Genomic DNA, 23,882 nt, shown 5'->3' with positions numbered 1-23,882 from the left:
TGCCAGATATTGTCTTGATGTTCTATCATTAGCTTACATCATGTTATTCTTTTGAGGTGTCCCCAAAAACAAGTAATACTTACACTACATAAGCCAAAAGTTGTGAGGTGCTCTCATTAGTTGGAAGCTCCCTCTAACCCCATGAACTCTATAAATTAATGCTTTCAAATAACAAAAAGAAAGGGAGGAACATGATAGAGCACATTCACATTTACATGAATGTTAATAAATTGTTATCTCAACTTGAACTTTGTGCCAATTTTTGAGTAACTTTTAGTTTAAAAATGAAGAAGTACTACCAATTGGATAAGCATTTCTCAACTTTGTGAACAATTCACACCATTCAAAGCTAGATCTAATTTTCCAAGCCATAGCAAAAGGTCTAAATAACTTTGATTTTTGTGCCTTTGTCTTTGGTGCAAATGCAATGCATGGACAACCTCAAGTTGCACGATAGTCTAATTAGACTCTAGCTAAATCATCTTATTAATGTATAAGCTATTCTTCATCAAAAAGGGGATTGTTGGCATACCCCCTTTTTGCAAACAACCTCCCTTTGGGCATAGAGAGAGAGAGAGAGAGAGAGAGAGAGAGAGAGAGAGAGAGAGAGAGAGAGAGAGAGAGAGAGAGAGAGAGAGAGAGAGAGAGAGAGAGAGAGAGGAGGAGGAGGAGGAGGAGGAGGAGGAGGAGGAGGAGGAGAATTGATCAATGGAACGTCTTGAAAAGTGTTCTCTAGTAAGGGGGTTGCTACCAAACCCCTTTTTGGCAAATAAGATTTTCAAAGTCCCTCCCTCCCTAGGGAGAGAGAGAGAGATTGGTCAATTGAAGGTTTTGAAAAAAAAAATTGACAAGGGGGTTGTCATTTGTAGCAAAAACCAAAGCCCCCCTCTATCTAGAGATGGAGAAACCAATTTGGGTTTCAAATTTTTTTTAAAATGACCCTTAGAGGAGAGAGAGAGGAGGAGGAGGAAGAGAGAAACTAATCAATGGGAGATTTTGACATTTTTTTTGCACAAAAGGTTGACAAAATCCCCCTTTCTTAGGTAGAAAGTTTTCCAAATCCTCCATCAATTTGAAGAAAAAAATTTAGAAAACCTTCAATTGTTCTCTTCCTCCCCCCCCCCTTTCTCTCCTTGCCCCCCACCCCTATATCCTTTATCTATGAAAGAATCCCCTCCCACCTACCTTCCACTACATTTCAATCTATCACCAACAAGTAAGGTATGTGCTTGTCACACACACATACACACACACAGCATGGGTTTTGAATCACATGCATAGGGATACGTGTTCTTGTATAACATCTTAGCCCACTATGGTGTAGTATTAAACACCGTTGTATAACATCCTAGCCCATCGTGATGTTTTGTTAAACACCATAAGGTTGGTCATTCTAAGGTTAACCAAGAGTCCATTGTTCTATGCATATGATTATGGGGTATCCAAAGGTTTCTTCAACCCCATGGAAAGTCATAAGCATGATGTCATGTGCATACAATAAGAGCGTTATCCAAGAATTGGCCTATGGGGCTCTTGTATCTCCTCTACAAATATAGTCATAAATCTCATCAATATATGGTCAAAAAGTGTTCATGAGCGAGGGCATCCCTAGTTCACTCCAATGGTGGAGTGAAATAGGAGTAAGAGACCCTCAAACACATGTACTATACCAATCACCTACTTGTATAATGTGATCTACCCCAAGTGAGCTCTCTAGGTATTGCCATGTATAGCATCAATATGACCTTGGATACTAGGCATACTTGAGAAAGAGATAGAATGGGAGTTTAAATCCAAGACATATGAGAGAGAGAGAGAGAGAGAGAGAGAGAGAGAGAGAGAGAGAGAGAGAGAGAGAGAGAGAGAGAGAGAGAGAGAGAGAGAGAGAGAGAGAGAGAGAGAGAGAGAGAGAGAGAGAGAGAGAGAGAGAGAGAGAGAGAGAGAGAGAGATGAAGGGTGGCAAGAATTGTAGAGAGAAGGCGGGGAAAGAAAGCGATAGAATGGAGTGTGGATATATATATATATATATATATATATATATATATATATATATATATATATATATATATATATATATATATATATATATATATATATATAGAGAGAGAGAGAGAGAGAGAGAGAGAGAATAAGGAGAAAGGATAATTGGTGAATGAGAAAGTTGGGGGGGAGAGAAAGAGATGGATAGGTGGTGGTGGTATTGAGGAGGGGGAGATTGTGGCGATGGTAGAGGAGGTGGTGGTGTTAGTGATGGTGCAAGTGGAGGTGGTCATAAAGGGGGTGGTTGCAACAAAAGATGGAGCAAGTGAACTATGTGGAACAAAAATTGGGGGGTTACCAAAAAAAGCTCACTCCAAAAGCTCTCTTCTTGTATATACTCGTAGGTTTGTAGGCCTACTCAAGGTACTTGCTTACCTTTGATTACTAGATTTCATTATCATTTGGAGTCATTTTTACTTGTGGAGCTTTCTCCCCATTTGCATCATTTGGTATAGATATATAGAGTTAATATGGCTTCTCCATATATATGCATGCATTGTGTTTTTTTTTTCTAAAGTCCAATCTAACTAGACTCGAAACTTAGTGACTATTGGATTGGGGCTCATAGCATGAAACTACTTGGTAGTTGATGATCAACACTTTGCATTCCTAGTCCATTGCATTGTCACCATTTGATGATCCTACTAGGGGGTTGTGTAAAATTGGTTAATCATTATGGGAGTGGGAGAGCATAATTATGAGACTAGTGGGAGATTGAGGGTAGGGCGAGCTAAGAATGGTAGGTCATCAAGTGTTAGAACCAACAAGCATGGTAGAGGAAATGACCATTAGACTAAGAGGAACAAAATTCTTAGCGTCCTTTTTGGTGTTAGAGTAGGCAAGACATATGATATATTGCTCGGGAGACCTTAGTTGAAGGTGGCAAAAGCCTTGCACAACTTGAAAACCAATGAGCTCTCTCAATATAGTTTCAAGGGGCATAATAGATCTGAGCTAATAGTTGTTGTCTTGAATCTGGAAGATCAATACGCACACTTACTTCTTATAGGGGAAAATAAGCCCAACCAATGGCATGTTGTGAGGAGACAAAGAAAGGAGTTGAAATGAGAAAATATCCATGGAGGATGAAATAAGCACATCATAGGAGTTTAAAAATATCAAAATCAACAAAAACCTACCAACATAATTCAAAGAGAACAAGTTAATCTATTTAAGAAACTGAAGGATGTGTTTGCCTAGCATTACACTTATTGGAAAGAAATTGATACTTAAGTTTGTTAGCTTAAGGTTGGTGTAAGACCAACTTTGCCTGCAAGAGATGGCACCTATGTATCAATCAAGTGAGGGAAGAATGCTTCTCTCTATCTTTAGTGATGTTTAGACCATCCTTCAAATACCAGTGAGAAGCTAAAGTTGGATCATATGCATCCTCCAAGCTCTTGCTCAACTACAACCCATTGAGTCTAGCCTTGGAAAGAGAATTTGAGAGTGCACATGAGCTCTAGAGACATTTGGAGAGTAGACATTGCACCAACATCATTTGTCACAAAACGTTGGTGGATAAGCTTGCTTCCTTCACTTGCACATGAAGTTCCATGTGGAGCTGATTGCAAGGGAGATGTCCAATATGCATGTGGCTTGTGCAAGCATCACTTGGGATATTCTCATCACCAGCAAGATTTGGGATCTCCTCCTTCACCCTTGTCTTGGGGATTAAAGCTTGGAATGTATTTCCATTTTGTTAGTGAATGTCTAGGATATAATCACTCAAAAGTCCATTCTTCCCATCTCATCATGCTCATGTCTCTTCAAATCTTGACACCTCTTCAAATCTCAATCCAACCCATATAAAACTAGTTACCTTCTCTTTCAATTAGGAAGCATATGTACTTTGATCTTGATCATGAAGAAAGCTTCTTGTTAGAGTTCAATCTTGGTCTATCTTTTAGATGTACAAGAGGCTCTTTGGCAAGCATACGAAAGCCATATTCACCTTTGGGAAAATCAAAACCCATAGTGTGAAACTGGGAAAAGGAAAACTTGTTGAAGCCCTTTAATAATAAGGCCGATTACACAGAGGCCCAGACGGTCGATTTGGCATGCAAAAGGAAGGGGTGTTTGGTTGATGTGGCGACTTTTGATTTGTTTTGTGAATCACACACGGATATATTTGGGCGAGGGAAGTCCTTTGTCCAAGGGGGAAAGTCCTGCCCAAGTGGAATAGGACAAACATGTTCATTCAAAAACGTGGTTCGCAAGTGTCAAAACTTGAACCCTTGAATAGTTGGTCCACAATCCCCACCACTTATCATCAAGACAAATGCTCCTTTTTGACAATTTCCTTGGCGCTCTTTATCAAAAGAAATTGTTGAACAGGATTTGAGGCCAAGTAAGGCCTTGCACCTAGTGTGTAACAGGCCTAAGGTTGGTTATACACTAGATGGAGGACCCCCACTTTGCAAGTATTAACCAATCAAAATACTTCTTTAGGAGTTGGATGTCCACAGTCCTTCACACACAAGAGAGAACATGACTTGTTTACCTGTTAAATAGGTGAACTCCCCACCCACTTATGGACGGGGAATCTTCTGTGCCGAGTTTGTAAAGTGATGGACATGGGTGAACTTTTTACATTTATAACCAATCAAAAAATTAAAAATATCATTTTTTTGGTAAAATATGTCCTTTTGATGTGTAAAAGCTTTATGTCCATATCTAGGCCCAATTTCAAAAATTGCATGCCTACTCTAAGCAAAGGTGAGCATCGCTGTTTAGTGTGTAACCAGCCTGAGAATAACGTACACCACCATGAACAAATAGCGATCAGCCACATCGTGAATATTCGAGGATGATTCAAGTCTCAATCAAAAACCTTCCTATCAAAGGCTAATATAAATATATAGCAGGTTTTGCGTAGCGTAGCTAGTCCTTGGGCTCTTGTATTTTGGGAAGCTATGGCGTCAGTGCGGCGCTCCATGGATCTCTTCTTCAGCGCCTTCTTTGCGCTTCATGTCGTAATTACCATTTTCGCTGATTCGCAGGTGATCTTCCCTGCTCACTGGTACCCGCAGTCTCTGCAGGACCTGAATCGGTGGTACGTGGATTTCTCGGGGGACTACCTGGTAAGAGACAAGCCACATTACTTTCTGGGGCTTGTGTATGCAGAGGTCTTCTTCCAGCTTCCCCTTGTCTTCCTCAACGCTTACGGATTTTTCTATGGTAACATCCCTTCCCCCCACCCCCTCCTGTTTCTCTCTCTCTGTGCGTGCATGAGTTGAAGAACTGAATTAATCACAACAGGAGATGTTTTTTGTTGGTGTAAAACTAGCTCTAGGTGAAACAATTGCTGCTCAATCCAGAGCTGAAGAACTGATTCTCTCTCTCTCTCCCCACCCCCTTTTGGCAATACATTCTCTCTCTCTTTCCCTCTCTGATTTCAAATTCCAATTTCAAGCTCTCTGCTCTCAAATTCTCTGTACTCCCTCAAGCTCTCCTACAGCCTACCTTTGCCCTACCTCTGCTCTCAAGCTCTCCATCCTCTCTATCCTCAGCCTCTCCATATGTAAACTCCTAGTGTAAAGAATCTAAATGTTTGAAGTTTATTACTTTAAGTCCCAACATTATGTGTAGGCGTTAAAATTATATGTACAAATTTTTCCATTGGACGAAACATTAGAGACACGTCCAAGATTTATTAGTTTGATTAGTACCTGACTAGTATTGGATGGTACTAATCGGATGCCATTGGACGAGATAACCATGCTCAATACTAAGAGGTAGTAGTTTGATTAGTATCTGACTAGTATTGGATGGTACTAATCGGATGCCATTGGACGAGATAACCATGCTCAATACTAAGAGGTAGGAGGGAGCATAGAATAACAAGGAAGAACAGGCCGCCGTTTTTCTGATTGGTGTGAATAGGGTAGGTCTTTTACGTGCGATAACATGCAATTGATTGACCATGGATTAGCAACAACTACTCTCTCTTCTCTTAGATTGAGAAGTCCCCACCATAATGGCTTCTTCAGTTTCTGCTTTATAAATGTCTTCATCTTTGGCTTCTATGGCTGCAATCAAAGAATTGCCTCCAATCGAATCCCTTGAGTTTTCAGCTTCTCTTCATCCTGCAAATACACATGAAGTACTTGCAAAAAAGCATGTACATATTCTTCAGTTTTCTCACCAACATATTATCTTTTTCGTTTAATCACATCAATTATTACATCATGAAATCCTCGTTTTGCAATACCGAGAATTTCATCTAATGTAAATTCAATTCTACTTCCAAGAATCCTTTCTTCTAGGATCCATTTAAGATCCGTTGCGGTCTCTATGTCAGACTGCAACTTGTAACTGGGATGCTTACTTTTTCTTTTTCTTTCTGCTGGCGATGACTAGATGATCAGATCGCAGTAGATGATGATGTCGCCAGCAGCTGACGTCAACATGGATGAAGACGCCAGTAGCAGGAGCAAACACGGATGGAGTGGCAACAGTCTCGAGGGCTAGATAGCCATGTGGGAGGAGGCAGATGGCTGAAATCTGCAAGTGGAGTGAGAAACCTACACGGATGGAATGAGGCTGAATGGGGGCAGCTTGTCTATTTATAGATGTGGAAGGGTGCCCCAAAAATTAGGGTTTTCATTGAACTCTCTCGAACCGCTCCCCGATTTAGGGTTTCCACTGAACTCTGTCGAACTGCTCCCCGTTTTAGGGTTTTTACTCTAAAAGAGCATTTTTTAGTGTGTTTTGGGGCTGTTTAAGAGGCTAATCAACAAGTAATGCATGTTTTAGCTCAACACTAGGTGCTTGCTTTAAGCCATAGAGGGCCTTATGCAAATGGCATACTTTGCTTTTTGACCCTTTTTGAACAAAGCCAGGAGGTTGAGTGACATAAACCTCCTCATGAAGATCACCATTCAAAACAGTATTCTTCACATCCAGTTGATGCACATGCCAATCATAATGAGCAACCGAAGCAATGACACTGTAAATGGTGGTCATTCGTGAAGTGGGTGCAAATGTCTCATTATAATCAATCCCATGGTGTTAGGCATACCCTTTGGCAACAAGGCATGCCTTGCAGTGATCAATGCCACCATCAGATCTGCATTTTAATTTGTAAACCCACTTAGTGCCTAAAGTATGCTTGCCAGCAGGCAAGTCATATAGCTCCCATGTGTTTTTTTTATCAATAAAGTTTAACTCTAATTGCATAGTTGCCATTCAATGTTTGTCTTGTAAAGCATCATGTAAAGAGACATGTTCTTTTGTTGCATGCAGTAGCTACAAGTGCTTGTGCGACCAAGTTACCATGTGCATGGCCAATGGCTGCTCTAGTTCTATCGGGAAGAGGAATGGGCTGTTTGTTGCCCTGTAATTTACCTAATAGCCATCCAGGGATGGTTTCATCTTCCGGAACAGCAGCTCTCTCATCGGCCACTTCATAATCAGCAATGCCTTGATCAATGGGTTGAAAGTCAGGCTACTATTTGCATGTGTTTGCTGATAATATTGCTGCTGTAAACCCTCAATAAGTTGTTGAAATTTACCAAAATCAGGTTCACCTTGCTGAAAATAAAGGCAAACATGTCCATAGGCCCCACATTGGGTGGATTTTGTCAGTCCATGAAGGGCTGACCCACATGTTCATCAAATACCATATCTCTACTAATAGAAATCTTGTTGTTGGATGGTTGGTATAAGCAGTACCCTTTGCTTTCTGCACTATAATGAATAAAGATGCATTTGACAGCCCGTCTTCCAATTTATGTCTTCGTGGTTGTGGCACTAAAGGATATGCCAACCAACCAAAGACATGGATGTGTGACACCATTGGTTTCCGCCCATTCCAAGCCTCATAAGGCATACAATCAGCCAAGGCTTTAGTTGGGCTGCAATTGAGCACATACACTACATACATGCTAGCATCAAGCCAAAACTTTGGGGGCAGCTTATTGTGTGACAATATATAACATGCCATTCCATTAAAGTGCACTTATTTCTTTCAGCCATACTGTTTTGTTGAGGTGTGTAAGGCGTAGTACATTGATGAATAATGCCCCTTTTAGCCAAAAGGGACTCGAACTTCCATGACATATATTTCCTCCCTTGATTGGTACGTAGTGTAATCAACTTACATCCACTGCCATTTTCAGCCAAGGCCAAGAAAGTTTTTAAAGCATGCAAACACTTCTAATTAGTGCTTCAAAGCATATGCCCAACAATGAGGAGTCATGTCATCAATGAAGGTAACAAAGTATAAGTATCCTTCAATGGATTTGACATGCATGGGCCCACAAACATCACTATGCACAAGCTGTAATTTTTGATCAGCATGCATAGTACCATCGTTGGGAAACAAAGCACGATGCATTTTACCAAGTACACAACTTTTACATACATTGTGAATAGGTCCTTTCAACGGAGGAGATCGAGCACCGTATTTTTGCTTCTTAGACATAGCAAACTACCATAATTAAGACAACCAAACCAAGCATTCCATTACTTAGTGTTATCCACAATGGTGGCATCAATATGGAATGCATCCTCTAATGCTCTCCTCTCATATAAATCAAGTTGATAAAGCCCATTGTACAAAGTACCAGTGACAATGAGGGTGTCCCCATCACTATAGTCATAGACATTGCATCGATCCATGTGTTTTTTAACCACAAAACCAACTTATCTATGGCTGTAAATAGAAGTAAGTTTTTCTTTATACCTGGCACATACAAGATCTTTTTAAGCACGATAGTTTTCCCATCCACTGCAATAAGGGGAATCTAACCAATACCTTGAATGCTATACAAAGCATTGTTTGCACATACAATTGATCTCCCCTTTTGCACATTTGCATATGATACAAATAAGTCACGAAAGGATGTTGTGTGCTTAGAAGCGCCATTATCATAATACCAAGTGCTGCAATTTTTTAGCACAATTGAAAGACCATGCTCATGTGAAGAAGGATCATATGAACAACACACAACAAGGGCATAGGACTGACCAATGTCTAAGCTTGCCAAATGTGCAGTTGCATCCTTTGCATTTGCTGAATTTTTAGCAATACTCATGCCCAATTGTTTCTTCTTTTCACTTGCTATCCTCTTTCTGCATTCTTTAATTACATGTCCCTTCTTTTTGCAATAATTGCACCTCTTTTTCTTAGCACCATCATCCTTGGTGATTGAGGAGTTCATAGAAGAACCCGTTATGCCTTTTCCTTAGGAGTTTGAGGGTTGCCATGACTTCCCTTTGTTACAATGGTTGGCTGCAAATGATTGATTATCCATACTTATATCAGAGTGATTCAGCCTCGATTGCTCTTCTTGCAACAATAGTGATACCAATGTATTAAATGTATAAGCATTAGCATCTCCTTTTGCAAGTAAACGAAGTGTAGTGGCAAAACTTTGATAAGTATCAAGTAGACCTTCCAAGACCATAGTTATAAGAGATGCATTGGGAATGATTTCATCAATGTTAGCAAGTTGCTCAGTAATGTCCTTGACATATGTAACATAGCCATCCATAGAATCACTCTCTATCATGTGCTCCATCTCAAGCTGCTTACACGCATAGGCTATATGAGCCACATTGCGCATCGGATACAACGAGGCAAGCTTATCCCAAGCATTTGTGGTGGTTGTGCACGACTGAAAATATGGGATAACTGTCTCTTGCACAAAAGTGCAATCAAAGCATGAGCTTGGGTATCATGCCTGTCCCATCTACTAATTTGTTGTGGGAGGTGCAAGAGGAGCTAGAGCTGAAGATCCATTGGTGATTGTGGATGCCGCACGCCCCGCCCCAAGATCCAACTACGAGCTTTTTAACTACAACAACTTAAATATACGCTATTGGAGCTGGAAATACTGCGGCTGTTGGCACCAGACTTGCCCTCCAATGAATCCTCGTTAAGGGATTTAGATTGTACTCATTCCAATTACCAGACTTGTAAAAGCCTAGTATTGTTATTTATTGTCACTACCTGCCCGTGTCGGGATTGGGTAATTTGCGCGCCTGTTGCCTTCCTTGGATGTGGTAGCCGTTTCTCGAGCTCCCTCTCTGGAATCGAATCCTAATTCTCCGTCACCCGTCACCACCATGGTAGGCCTCTATCCTACCATCGAAAGTTGATAGGGCAGAAATTTGAATGAAGCATCGCCGGCGCTAAGGCCGTGCGATTCGGGAAGCCAAAAGAAATTGTGACATTCTGTGTAGCAAGGCCTGCATGCTTAACTTTTGAACCACATATATAGTCCCAAAGCTTCTTGGCAAAATGAGTACATGCTTCATCATGTATGCCCATAGGGATGATTAGTGTCATCTAATTTGTTTGAGTTCCGAAACATGTTGAGCAAATTGTTTTGCCCGGCCATTGCTTGCTGAAATTTTTGGTTATTGTCCAAAGTACAGTTGTAGATGCAACTCGAAAAGAAAGGAAAGGAAATACCAAAAACTTCCAATTTTTTGAAAAATTGATGGCATCAATGAAGAAATCGCAGTTGAAAGGGCTCCAATGTGTGTGAATGTCAATGTAGAAGGTATGATTGGTCTTAATGTCGACGAATTTGGAAAAATTTCGCAAAAGCTCCAAATTTAATGGGTGAAATTTGGTAAAATTGGAGCTTGAATACGAAAAGCCCCAAGTTTTGGCACAAGACCAAGCAATTTCTAATTCCAACCCTCATTCACATGGGTGTAACCAAATTGGTTATCTTAGCGCCTAGTTCACAATGAAGAAGTTGAAACCGGTTCTTTGGATGTTATTCATATTGTTGCTTATCCAAATTGATTTACACCCTTGTAAAAGGCCACTACGTATGGGATCTCTTATTATTGAAATGTCTTTGTAAAATCCCAAAAAATATCCCTTTCGTTGTATGGAGTTAGACTCTGCCGTGGGAAATAACTTGGTAAGACCTCTCCATCAAGTAGAATGTCAACTTAAGATGTAATCAGTAAATTCATGGGGTTCGGATTCCACACTGGGTAATCCAAAATAATGCATCTTCTTATGTGGAAGAGATTATGGGGCATCATCATTGGGAGATACACAACAAGAAGCTTAGGAGAAGAATATGAAGCAAGCAACAGGAAAGCATTGGGGTACATAGCAGGAGTGTTAGGCCATGAATGCATACATCACATTGATGGTATTCTAAATGCAAAGTTAACATGGGAGGAGCTCAACAAAGTTTTTGGCACCGAATCCAAGCACTCCAAAGTGTTTTTTCACCCCCCCGACCAAACCAAAAAAACCACACACAGATACACGCACACACACACAAAATGATATGACCTTGTTAATAGTTGCAACCTTCAAGATCATTATAATCACAATATCAATAATATTTAAATAGTTAAGATAGTGAGATGCGTTAGTTGTATGATCTCATTACTAATATAAATTCTAAGGTACATCATCACTACATAGCACGATTACATAGATAATACATTTACATAATAATGTTACAAAATTTTCTAGTTTGGAGAAGTGACCTAGCTACAATAACAAAATAATCCAAGTAAATGGATATGAAGCCCAAAATCTAAGTTAAAAAATTAGGCCCAAAAACATAAAACACAAGACCATACATAGCATGAGACATTGTTGGTACTATACTCCCAAGAATAGTAATGTAAGGAGTAGCACTCTTGCTTAGACTTCAAGAATCACATTGTGGATCTTTGTAGATGGCAAAGAAACTTAAACAAATCATTTCTCAATAGTTGATCTTTGATATGGTTTACCTTGTGTATGATGTAGCACTTGCCATGTGCTCTAATAAAATGAAACATTATATAAAGCACATATATGCTCTAGATGGGTGTAAACAAAGCTAAAATATGGTGTAAATGTGATAGAGATGGGTATCGCTACAATCACTGCTATGTACCATTGTTTATCTATCGATTTTAGAAATGGGGCTACATAACTCTAGCTATACTCAAGACAGTATCTCCCTTTGGCTTAATCTAGATCCCTTTGGCTCAATCTTTAATCCAAATAATGGCTTGGTGAACATTTTGTCCACACAAAACTTCACTTGAGCATATTGTTAAGACAAGCCCTTGGAGCCAAATGCCAAGGAAAGGCTATTGTGATGTGATGATCTCCAACTAGGGTAAGGGGGCGAGTAACATGATGGCCCCTAAAAGAAGGATAGACAATCCCCCTAAAATGTCACACTTTTCACAGCATTTGGAGCATTGTGATTGGGGGGTTATTTGAAATACAGCCACTCATTGGCTACGACTGACAGCAGATAATCTCGTCTTTTTGTCTCACCATTGCACCTCAATTCTATTAAAGTTGCATGCCACCTCATTTGTTCCCTTATCCTTCCACCAATCCAACTCCCCACCTCCTCTCAAACCCAATGATCCTACCACAATTTCAACTCCCTACCCCCTCCCAAACCTAACGAGATGGCTTTGTTAAAAACCTCTATTTTAATCCACTATAGAAAAAGAATAAGAATACCCCAAAATAGTCAACACAAAACCTGTATTCGGGACAACAAGGAGCCAAAATCTCCCACAAATTTAAGGTGGATCAGAGAACTTTCTTCCTGAATAGCAATAGACAACCTATTTTCCCTGTTTAGAATAGTCCACTACATCCTAGGAGATCACAGATTAGTCCACTAGTACTTCATAAAACCTTCAGTCTATTCATCTCTAGTCTTCTCCACTGCTACTCTCCTCTACAACACACAATAATATCTTTCTTCCAATATGCCCTTTCCTTGCTGGTCTTAGGAGCTATCATGCGTCCCCAGATGTTAGATCCTATTCAAGCAAATTGAGACAACTACAAGGAGGTAGTTCTTACTTCGAAGGTTGATGTTGCTCATGCCTGTTCTGTTCTTCTTAGATGCATCTCTGAAGAGGTTCTCTTGGCAGTTACCTTCTGCAAGACAGCTTCAGGTGTGTGGAAGAAGTTATAGATGCTATAGCATCGAGCTGTTTGATATGATTCAGTCCTTTCTTCTTTGGTTGACATAGATATACGATCAACTTCGCCATATGCAATGTGTCCTTCCAGAAGCACATCGTGTGGGGACTATTCTCTACAAGCTTCTGTTGCAGTATGATGGTACGGCCAACACTTTATGGGCTCAGACACGGCAACATCTACTAGTTTTGAGCATATGTCCTCCTTGTTGCTGCAACATGACACATCTTTGTGTTTATAAGGGGGCTTGAAGCTTCCATCTTGATATGGTGGCCAACAAGAGGCTTATGCAGCTTTAGAGAGGGGTGATAGGAAGAAGAAGACGAAGGCACAATGTTATCATTGTAGCAAGAAGGGGCATTTTTGAAAGGAATCCAAGAATCTAGTGGCATTGCAAAAGGAGCGGAGCAGAGAAGAAGAAGAAGAAGAAAAAGAAGGTAAGGACTTCTTTGACAAGTCGTCATCCTTTTTTGACTCAAGTTTTTGATTTAAAACCTCTAGCTAGGGCAAGGGCCCAAGCTTTGAAGGCTCGTCATCTGCGAAGAAGGTGAAGGCCGTGACGACCTCCCCTTCTGCCTTCTAGCCCTAGTGGTGATTGTCATCCCTCATGACTCTACAGTGCTAGAGAGGAATTGTGAGAGGTTGGTGGAGATGGGGCAATTGAGCCTTATCCATATGCAGGTGTAGTGGACCTAGAGTGAGGCTTCCTACATGCATTGAATTCTAGCACCCCTCCATTATGTCAAGGAACTGGTAGACGAGGAGTATACTAATCCCTCTTTTTTGCTACGATGAAGAGGATTCCTAGGCAGAGCTCACATGAGGGGACACTTCACAGTTTGGTCAAAGGTGGGGAATCCATGGTCATGATGTGCTTTATGCAGAGCAGTTTCATGATAGGCATCAAGAGTTGCTATGACTACTATGTGTTTTTAAGGATTGGTACTTTCGACATGGACTGGACATTAGGTTCTCTTGAAGGCACCTTGGTGGTGGCTTGCATACCCATTGCTTGGGTATGCATGGTCCTATCTAATGGTCATTGCCATATGTACTACGATGAGTCATTATCACTGTCTTGTATTGTACTAGATCACCCATGATTTGAGAGAGGGTGCGAGCAGATTAGATATCTCACATGTGAGTTTGTGGATGTTTGTGTGCTTATTTACTATTTTGTGGGAGAATTGATGAGACTGGCCACCCTATTTTTGGGCGGCAGCATTTTATACTACAGCAAGTTTCTCACCTTTACATTGTGACATGTGGGTGCATAGTGTGAGTTCCATGTCTGAGAGTGGTTTTTTATTCATGTGCTTGACAGTTTTATGGTCTCCTCAAGTGTGGTCAATTTGTGCCTATATGAAGGCACTCTTTATCCTGGCTTCAGCTATTTCAGTGTTTAGTTGCTGTCCTCTGCAACTGTGTGTATCTGTCTGCTCCGTTACCATGCATTTTTTCTAACAGATTATTGCTGAGCCACAAATTGGTGCATGATTTGAATCACAACCATAAATTGGTCCCTTCTTACACGTCTATTCCAGTTACCTTTGTTGCAAGTATGTACAAGTTCATAAATTTGACTGCCTTGTGTTTGTGTGGGATGGATCACAATTAGTGTCACTCAATAAACATGACAAGTTATCATGTAGTTGTTCTGAAAGAAACAGAGTTTTTTTTTGGCCTGACTTACACAAATGAATGTTGCTTTTGAACAAATGTGAAGTAAGGAAAGCTGTAAATACATTAACTGTTTGTTGAGTTGCAAATGCATAATCTCATGTCGTGGCCTTAATTCTTTTCCAGGTACGAAATGGGCTAAGACAACTGGTCTTATATATGGAGTGCATGTAAGCACTACCATGGTAAGTATTTGTTTTGAGTTGAGTTCAACCTTATCACTTAGGGCTTAATTGAGAGTGCATGGAATATTAGTTTTTTTGTCTCTGCACCACATTTCAAAAGAAGCTAATCAACCTGGAATAGATATCTTTATTTAACAGGGCATCAAAGTATGTGAACTTGAGTGAGTTGCAAGCTCAATAAATAGGCAGTCTGTAAGCTTAACAATGCACACTGTAAGGTTGAAAAGCACTGAACTCTCACATGGAAGTAGTGTGAACATAAGTATGCTAACTGTGTTGACAGTCTCCAAGCAAGTATGCCGTAACATTCCACCAGTCCAGAGCATTAGTACAGCCAGCAAGTACTGTAAGTGCAACATGCCCATTTCAGACAGCATTACGCCCCAGTCATCTTGGTCATACAGCTGTGTTGGCTCAGGCCTTACGGTGTGCCAGGAAAGGGCTGTGTTTGTTTTGATACCAAAGTCTATGATTGTAACTTCCTTGCATGTGTGTAGCATGTTAGAAACTTTATTTATGTCATCCTGAAGAGTCCCCTCAAAAATCTGCCGAATGTCTGCATTTGAGACTTGCTCAACAGCCAGTGAAGGCAAGCCCATGAGTCCCCTGAATCCCCTAGAGTTGTTCCACTTCCAGTGATGGCAAGCTCGCTATTAAATCTCTGATCAGATGTCTCCCATCTAATGTCGGGGGAGGCCGCCTTGGTGATGAAAAATGAGCCTGCAAAAGGCCACCTGCTCCTGAGATTGGGTTTGGTTCTAGTACTGCGGACTGGGCATTCCAAATGCTGAGTCTGAGAACAAAAATCCAGGTGTGCGAAAGTTGCTGACATCGAGCTTTGAAGACTGCATGTTCCCCTCCAGCTGTTGCTGCTGACGTTGCCATATGCATTCACATGTTGTCAGGTACAACTCCTGCTGAAGTAGACCAGCTAGGGCTGCCATGTTAGAGCAATTTGCTTTCGGTGCCTCTTTGAAGTGCATCTCATTTGCACATGTTTTAGTTAAACCTCAATGGAAGAGTGGGATGTCCCATAAAATGCAAAATCTAAGTTTCAGTACAACAAGCTGGACATATCACTTCAGAGAGGGTCACAAAGCCACAATATAAGGAAAAGCTCCTTTTAACTGTAAGCTCTTTTCTTTGGACGCAAATGGTGCATGTTCTCTCATGGGCAACAAGCAAAGATGATCAGGGGTTGCCCCATTTTTCTCAACCACGAATGAATGAAGAGGAGCTACCAGCTGATAATCAAGCTTTGAGCCGAAGCAATTAGCAGGCTCTTTAATTCATTTGTGAAAAGTTCCAATCTCTTGCTAGAGAAGGTCAGACCTGCTGTGTTAGATCGGGTTCCTTCAACATGCAGTAGCATGAATTGATGTCTAGCAAAATGATTGTCCTGCTACGACAGCGGGACAACGGCAAAGACTCAGGTGCATAAAATCAATCGCTGTGGTATAAATTAGCCAAAATTCCTCGTTCAATGCCGCCTTGAAGCAAAAGAGAACAGCAAAGAAAAGCCAAAAGACCTCTGGACAGGACGAATGGCACAACAATCAGTAAAGTCGATGATTTTTGAAGCAACGATCCGGATGGTAGATAGTGTTATTCAACTAGACTCATCCGATATCACAGAAACTTGTATGGAAACGATTCACATAGTAGAGACTCACAAAACAAGGCACTAAGGTGGGAAGGGCCCAAAATGTGCTTTTTGAGATATTTGGTCATTCCAACTTTGTAACAAATCGAACCTTATGCATCATCAATAATATAGACTTTTTGCTAGATTGTTGCTAGAGATCCTAGCTTGCATAGGTGAGAAGAATTCAAGTAATGTCCATATTTCAAATGTCAAAAGGCATGCCTATGCTTAAATGCATAGTTCACGTTGAGAAGTCCTTCAACGTTGTAGCTTAAACAAGCTCAAATCTAGATGCAATGTCTGTATTACCACTGACATACATAGTCCATGTTGACAAGTCGTTCAACATCATAGCTTCAACAAGCTCAAATGTAGATGCGACAACTGTATCACTAAGGACATACATACTTCATATTGAGAAGTCCTTCAACATTGTAGCGTTAACAAGCTCAAATCTAGTTGCAACATCTGTAATACTAAGGACTAATCATTGGATATATTATATTTAAGGCAATATTGTTTTGAATACTTGATGTTTTTGGAAGCCTTTTATCCATTATTCCATGAAATTTTATGTCTCTCTTGATCCGTAGCTTATTATTGGAATGTAAATCTCAAAAGGTGAGCTCATGGTCTTCTAAGATACCACTATATCTCTTGTAGATACATGTCATGAAAAGTAGTCCAATATTTTATACATGACATAAAAATTTAGCTCAAAGTTGAGATATTTTACCTTTTATGAAACTTTGATTAGCTTCTCTAACATGAAAAGTGCCTTCTTGTTAAACCTATCCATTGTGTTGCATTAGATCTTTACGTCTATGAAATCTCATAATGTGTAACCTATACACTTGCATGAAGACTAGGTTTAGAGGAAACCTTCTCTTTTAGAGATGTATAGAAGCAATGATTCCTCTTTTTGAACAAAAAAATTTACGGCATTGTTCTATAACCTTTTTTGAAAATCTTTGATAACACAACTATCTTTGCTTCATTAAATATCCTTCTTTGGATTATCAAGGTGGCATAGGATTGCCTTATTGCAATTTTTCTCAAAGCTATTGTAAATCCTCGTGTAATTTGTCATCTTTTTAAGCTCAAAATATATTTAATGGTGAGAATACTTAACTATGATTATTGAAGTAAAGCATCAATTGTGCCTCAATCTTTCTCTATGGAGAACAATCAACTTGAAAATACAAACATCAAATTTGACCCTAGGTCTAAGTTTGTAGATATGAATTTGAATAAAGCTACATGTACCTCTTTATCTAAGAAGTAGCTATCTAGAAAATTTGGGATTCAAGTCAAAAGTTTTGGTGATATGAGTGTGATCTTACCAAATACTTGTGTATGATGGTTGATATTAGTTATTGCCTTATGGTGGTAGTGGAATTACTATAGTGACTTGTGGCATATGACAATGGTCTTTCTAGGGCTATCCTTTTGATAGCAAGATTGTCAGCTCGGTGAGTTTGTGCATGTCATTTAGGGTTGGGCACATTTTAGTTATTTTAGGCATTTTTTGTGAAGGTCATTTCATAACATTTGGGCATTTATGATGTTGGTTAGCTAGCATTAATGTTGGTCAACCAACCACTATTCATGGCCTATTTTGTGTCTATTTATAGTGGGGCTTCTCCTCCTCCTCCTCCTCCTCCTCCTCCTCCTCCTCCTCCCCCTCCTCCTCATATATCATCATCATCATTATTCAGCAGATGGACTTCTTATTGGAGAGAGGAATTTTTAGCATTTTTAGCATCTGAATTTTATCTTCTAACCATTATCTTGCAGGTCTTGGTCCTTGTAGCATTGTGGTTTTGTGCTGACCCTGTGAATATTGCGTGTGATCTCTATTTTTATGCAATCTTTACTATTCGGTTGACTATCTTCTCTCTCTGTCTAGCTTGTATCTTCACTTTTTATCTTCTCCACATGGCTCCTTCGTGCAATTCCACAGATGATAAGTTACATGGACTTGACGATCTTACGTGGAGTGCTAAGATGAAAGTCTGGTTTGTGCGGAAGTGAAGGTACATTGTTTGTGGAGCTACCCTCTGTTCCTCAGACTCCGATTCAGATTCTCAGTTAAGGAGAAGCCCAAGGTGCAAAAGGGATCCACTTCTTCGGATTGAGGGAAGGGCTTAGTAGCTCCTTCCTCGATGCTTTTTAGTGTAGGTGATATAGTCATTCCTTATGACTCTCCAATGCCACAAAGGGAGTGTGAGAGGATGGTGAGATGGAGAAGTCGAGCCTCATCTATATAGGCATAGAGGTGCATAGGTTCAGAGAGGGACGTCCCTGACGCATCGATTGAAGTCTAGCAAGTTCAAACCCTAGAGCTAGGATTGACATCCATGTTCATGATGGATTGGTATTGGTAGAGAGCATGTTTGGGTCCTCGTTTGAGCTCACGAGGTGACACTTAGGTGAACTGGCCAAAGGCAGGGAATCCATGGTCACATATGTTCAGAGGCGTTTTTGACAAGTTGGTCTTGTATGCTAATGTGAGACATTGATGTGACAGACACAGAGACATGCTACGATTTTTCTCTATTTTTAGGAGTCGTACGATCAACATCGACGTCAGTTCTCTTTGAGGCACCTTGGTGGTGGCTCGATCACCTATTGCTTAGGTATCCATGGTTCTATTTTGGTGGACTATGTTGTATGGACTATGATTAGTCATTATCATTGTATCATTGTATTGTATCAGATCAACCATGATTCGAGAGAGAGTGCGCTAGCAAGATTGTCAACTTATGTGTGAGCATGTGCATGCCATTTAGGGTTGGGCACATTATAGTTATTTTAGGCATTTTTTGTGGTGGTTATTTCATGTCATTTGGGCATTTATGATGCCAGTCATGCATCATTAATGTTGGTTGACTAGTTGCTATTTATGGCCTATTTTGAGCCTATTTAGAGTGGGGCTCCTTATACATCATCATCATCATTCAATAAGTGGATTTCCTGTTGGAGAGAGGAGCCAGAGCTAGTACCCACATAGCCAGTGACTCACTGTTGTACATGATTGTCTCATGTTTGGTATATGGATTCCATTTCTCGAGTATTCCTCTGAGTTCTCTTCCTTTTCATCATTCTTTTGTTTTCTTTCTCTTCTACATTGTGTTCTTCAGTTTATTTTAGCGCTTGTTTATGCTTCCATTGCTACATCCACTTTTAACACATTTAGAGGTGCTATTTGCATTTCATTCAATTTAAGCCTTACTTTACATTGATCAACAAGTTCATTCGTCTTAGGTCAGATGTATTATCTATTGATTGTCAATTTATTGACACCCTAGTAATTTATATAGGTTTGGGTGCTCCCTTCTTTTTCACGAGAATCTAAGCATTCCAAGCTCACAAGAGTCTTATTTTCTCTAGCTACCTTGACTTCCTCTTTTTGCTAAGATGGATGGATTCTTTGTTGATTGTCACTTTATTGACATCCTTGTATTTTATATAGACTAGGGTATTCCATCCGATTTTACAAGGATCAAAGTATCCCAAGGTCACATGCTTGATATATGTAAGTTTTTCATAAGAGAGTCTTATTTTTTAAAGCTACATTAACTTCCTCTTTTTGATTAAACCATCTGTAAGGTGGTTAAGAGTTCAGATGCTAGGTTTCTGTTTTGTCATTGAGGCACTTTACACTCTACACATTATGATTAGCCAATAAGGTCATCCATCTTAGGCAATATATGATTATTGTTGATGATCACCTTATTGAGACCCTAGTGATTGAAACTAAAAAGAGTACATTTTTCCTTTTTTTGTGAGGATCAAGGTTTCCCAAGGTGGCTTTCTTGGTTTAATGAAGTGAGTTGCAAGATGATCTTGTGATTCTCAAGCTACCTTGAGTTGTTTTTTGAAGTTAAATTCATAAAGTGGCCAAGTCGCAAGACACAAGGCTTCTATCATGTGAATAAGGTTCCTCAAGATGGAATACCATTTGATAATTGAAATGGAGTTACACAAAAGAATTATTTAGTGATGGATCTAGATACTTGGGCATTGTTGTCTCGCTAGATTTTTGTTGTGTGAATGAGGTAATCTTGAGAGAAGATGGAATACTTTTGAGAATTATAGTGGAATTACATGAAATGATTATTTAGTGATGGATCTATATACTTAGGTATTGTCAAATTAACTTCATGCTATGAGTTTGCATCTTTCTTGAAAATTAAATTATCGTCCAAAGAAAAATTAATCTAGTCAATGTAACACAAAATGCTTTGACATTTAGATGATATGTATAGTTGTTGAATTTCAATGCTAAAATCAAGTTTATATACATTCGGTAGTCATGGAGAGACTTCTCCAAATCGCATGATAAATACGATTAAATTTTCATTGGATTACATGAATTTTGGAATCTATATTTGGGGGTGGTGCACATAGATGCGTAGACAACATCCACATGGTCAATACTTATTATTTGGAGATAGTATGTGTATGACAACATTTACATAGTCAATAGTTATTATTCAAAAATGTGTGGTTTAATGGTGGTGTTGAGTAGTAAGATTCTTTTATGGTACCCATTCATTTCATATATCCTAACTCAAGCTCTATTCATAGAAAATTAGTACTCATGGTTATTGGAAGCAATGCTTAGCATTAGGTGTGTATATATGAGAACAAAGAAATTGACTATATGGCCATTTTCATGACCTTTAAAATGTCAAAATAGCTATTTAATGCCACTCTTGGCCTTTAATAAATTGGAAGTTAATCCTTAGATGCAATTTCAATTAGTTGAATACAAATGTATTGTCATATTGAAGATGCTCAATATCAATCCTCTTCATTCCACTCACAACAATTTCTCATGTTCATGTGATGTATGTCACAATTTTAGCCACCTTTACCCAGAGTTGATAGTCCATTTGCATGTGTATGACATGGTCATGTCCATCTCCACAATTACCATGTTCCTTTGCTCTACTATAGAGTTCTATTGAGGAGCACATGAGAATATAAAATTGCCTCTATACCTCCCTTTGAAGAATTCTTGAAATCTCCGTTTATAGAACTTACTCAATTACAGCCCTAATTATTTGAACTTGTCTAGTTATCTTTGTCTCACCAAGAGGATGACCGTTACCTTTGCTTTCTACTTGAGAAAGTAAATCTAAACTCTTTTAGAGTAGTCATCAACTTGGAGTGGAAAATATTTAGAACCTTGTGAGGGGTTTTTTTGTGGCCTATTGAAATCCATATGAGAAAGGTCAAGGATATGTATAGCTCTACATGGAGCCTTTGTGATGGGGAACGATGCTTTGTGTTTCTTATGCTCAAGTCAAGTTTAAATCATATTGGATGGAGAGTAGTTGATATTGTGATGCATGATTTTGAGTAGCGCTAGAGGTTGGCTAGTCATGGAGAATGTAGGTAGTTAAAGTTATCACTCACATATTTAGATGGCTTGCCATCTATTGCCAATGTATTCTAATGTATAGTAATGCAAAGAATACTCCCTTTATTATTGAGCTAAGACCCTTGTTTAGGAAGCTTCTAGTTGGGGCTAACACTTTGTACCTCATGATATTGGCACTTATAACTTCCAACCCAATGCAAGGGTATATTTCACTATCTTCATTAGCTCTTTTCCACTTGACCCATTGGTTGTCCATGTATGCCATCTCATAGCCATCTAGTTTACATGTCCATCCATGATTTTCCTCATATAGGGGCATTGCAACATTGGGTCCTTGGATTATAAGTGGGTAATGGAGAGGTGAACGTTTCATGTCATAGGCACAAATCATGTAGTCCTTGAGTAAATAAGTAGATGGCATGCTATCAAAAGCTCTTGTGCAGTTGACAATACAACCATTTACCTTCTTATTCCCATAATTATAAATCAAGCCCTCAATTGCCTTACTTTGTAGAATGAAAAGAGTAGACTAGACACTTTACCCCTTAATATTATCAATTTTATTCAACAAGGCCATAGTTGTCTAGACAATCCCTTTCAAAGCCTCATGAAGTTTTAATACTTCCCACAACATCTTGTGTGGTATGCACTAATCAAATATTCTTGGCAATAAACAATTATGTAGCATCTAAAGCTTTGTTGAAGTCAACATAATGATTGTGTAAATTCTTATTCTCAACCTTTTTAGTTGTTCTCAATGTGGAAATGTGTTTTACAAATTTTGTGTATACGTTCTTATTCTCGTGTCATACCTATTTAATCATAGTTCTCAATGTGAAAATGTGTCACCTGCGCACATGCACCTATGCACACACACCCACACGAGAGAGAGAGAGAGAGAGAGAGAGAGAGAGAGAGAGAGAGAGAGAGAGAGAGAGAGAGAGAGAGAGAGAGAGAGAGAGAGAGAGAGAGAGAGAGAGAGAGAGAGAGAGAGAGAGAGAGAGAGAGAGATCATGCTTATAATGGTTTTTGACAGATTCCAATTTTAGTAGATATACTCTACTCGAATGTTCCCACAAGGGCTATCATTTTGATGATATACATTCCTTATCTTCTAATTCCTCTTGCTTTGACTTTTCATGTGTTAATGTGGTATCCAACTCAAAGGACAAGGGCAAAAAAAAGAGAGTGAAGATGAAAAGGGCAAGTATTTCTTTTTGAAAAATGAACGTTTAACTTTAAACAAGTCGGTACCTTTGCAACAATTTTAAGAGCCATGTGCTAGAATTTAGAAGCACCTACCTTGTCTACATCAAGAACCAAATTTGAAAATGGTATAAGATGGCTAAGCTTGAAAAATGGAGTCTTAATGTATATTGACTTTAGCATTTTATCAGTCCCTTTTGAATTATATAACCACTTGAAAGACTATAGTAGTTGAATCGTAATTCTGTATAGTGGGTTTCTTTTTCTTTTTTGAGAAGGCTTGGAATTTGAAAGATGCAGGATGTCCCTAAGATATAACCAGAGTTTGAACTTATGCACCCATGCACACACCCATACACTCAAACCACTTGAACTAGAAAACCATTGGCATCTAGTGGGTATCATCTATGGGGAACTCAAAATTTTTAGTTACACATGGTGGTCTATATAGTAACTTGCATATATTGTGCAACTCAATTGTAGATCACAAGGAAAGGATGTGCTCTACAAATTTATCTACCTTGATATTAGCACTTTTGTCTATGTCATAAAGCACTCGATAGGAATGTCTCTACAATTGGCTTGGCCATCTAGACTGCAATACCTCAAGATAATGTCGGACCTTTTGTCTACCTTCCATTAGCAACTTTCTCATTGGGATAAACCCCAATTGCAATATCGAAAAATTGGTTTTCTCTGGGTGGATTACATTCCCTATAGATCCCTTAAGTTGCACTTGGATTGAGCCACTAGCACCTTGGCTCACAACTTAGTCTTCATTACCATGTTAAAAATGAGGTGGGA

The 23,882-nt window shown here is 39.4% G+C and overlaps 1 protein-coding gene across 1 annotated transcript; it reads left to right on the top strand.

Annotated features, from left to right (window-relative positions):
* Positions 1 to 4,872: 4,872 nt before the first annotated feature.
* LOC148020057 (uncharacterized) lies at positions 4,873 to 23,231 on the top strand. Its single transcript, XM_087700333.1, has 3 exons — positions 4,873 to 5,220; positions 14,777 to 14,835; positions 22,909 to 23,231. The coding sequence occupies exons 1-3, from the start codon at positions 4,956 to 4,958 to the stop codon at positions 23,062 to 23,064; spliced, it is 480 nt and encodes a 159-aa protein (XP_087556459.1). The 5' UTR covers positions 4,873 to 4,955; the 3' UTR covers positions 23,065 to 23,231.
* The last annotated feature ends 651 nt before the right edge of the window (positions 23,232 to 23,882 follow it).

The sequence above is a fragment of the Lygodium microphyllum genome, chromosome 19 (assembly GCF_053477565.2).
Source record: "Lygodium microphyllum isolate KBCC chromosome 19, Lygodium_microphyllum_v1.1.10, whole genome shotgun sequence".
NCBI classification, from domain to species: domain Eukaryota; kingdom Viridiplantae; phylum Streptophyta; class Polypodiopsida; order Schizaeales; family Lygodiaceae; genus Lygodium; species Lygodium microphyllum.
The sequence above is the reverse complement of the archived record's forward strand: the minus strand, read 5'-3'. Positions and strand labels throughout refer to the sequence as shown.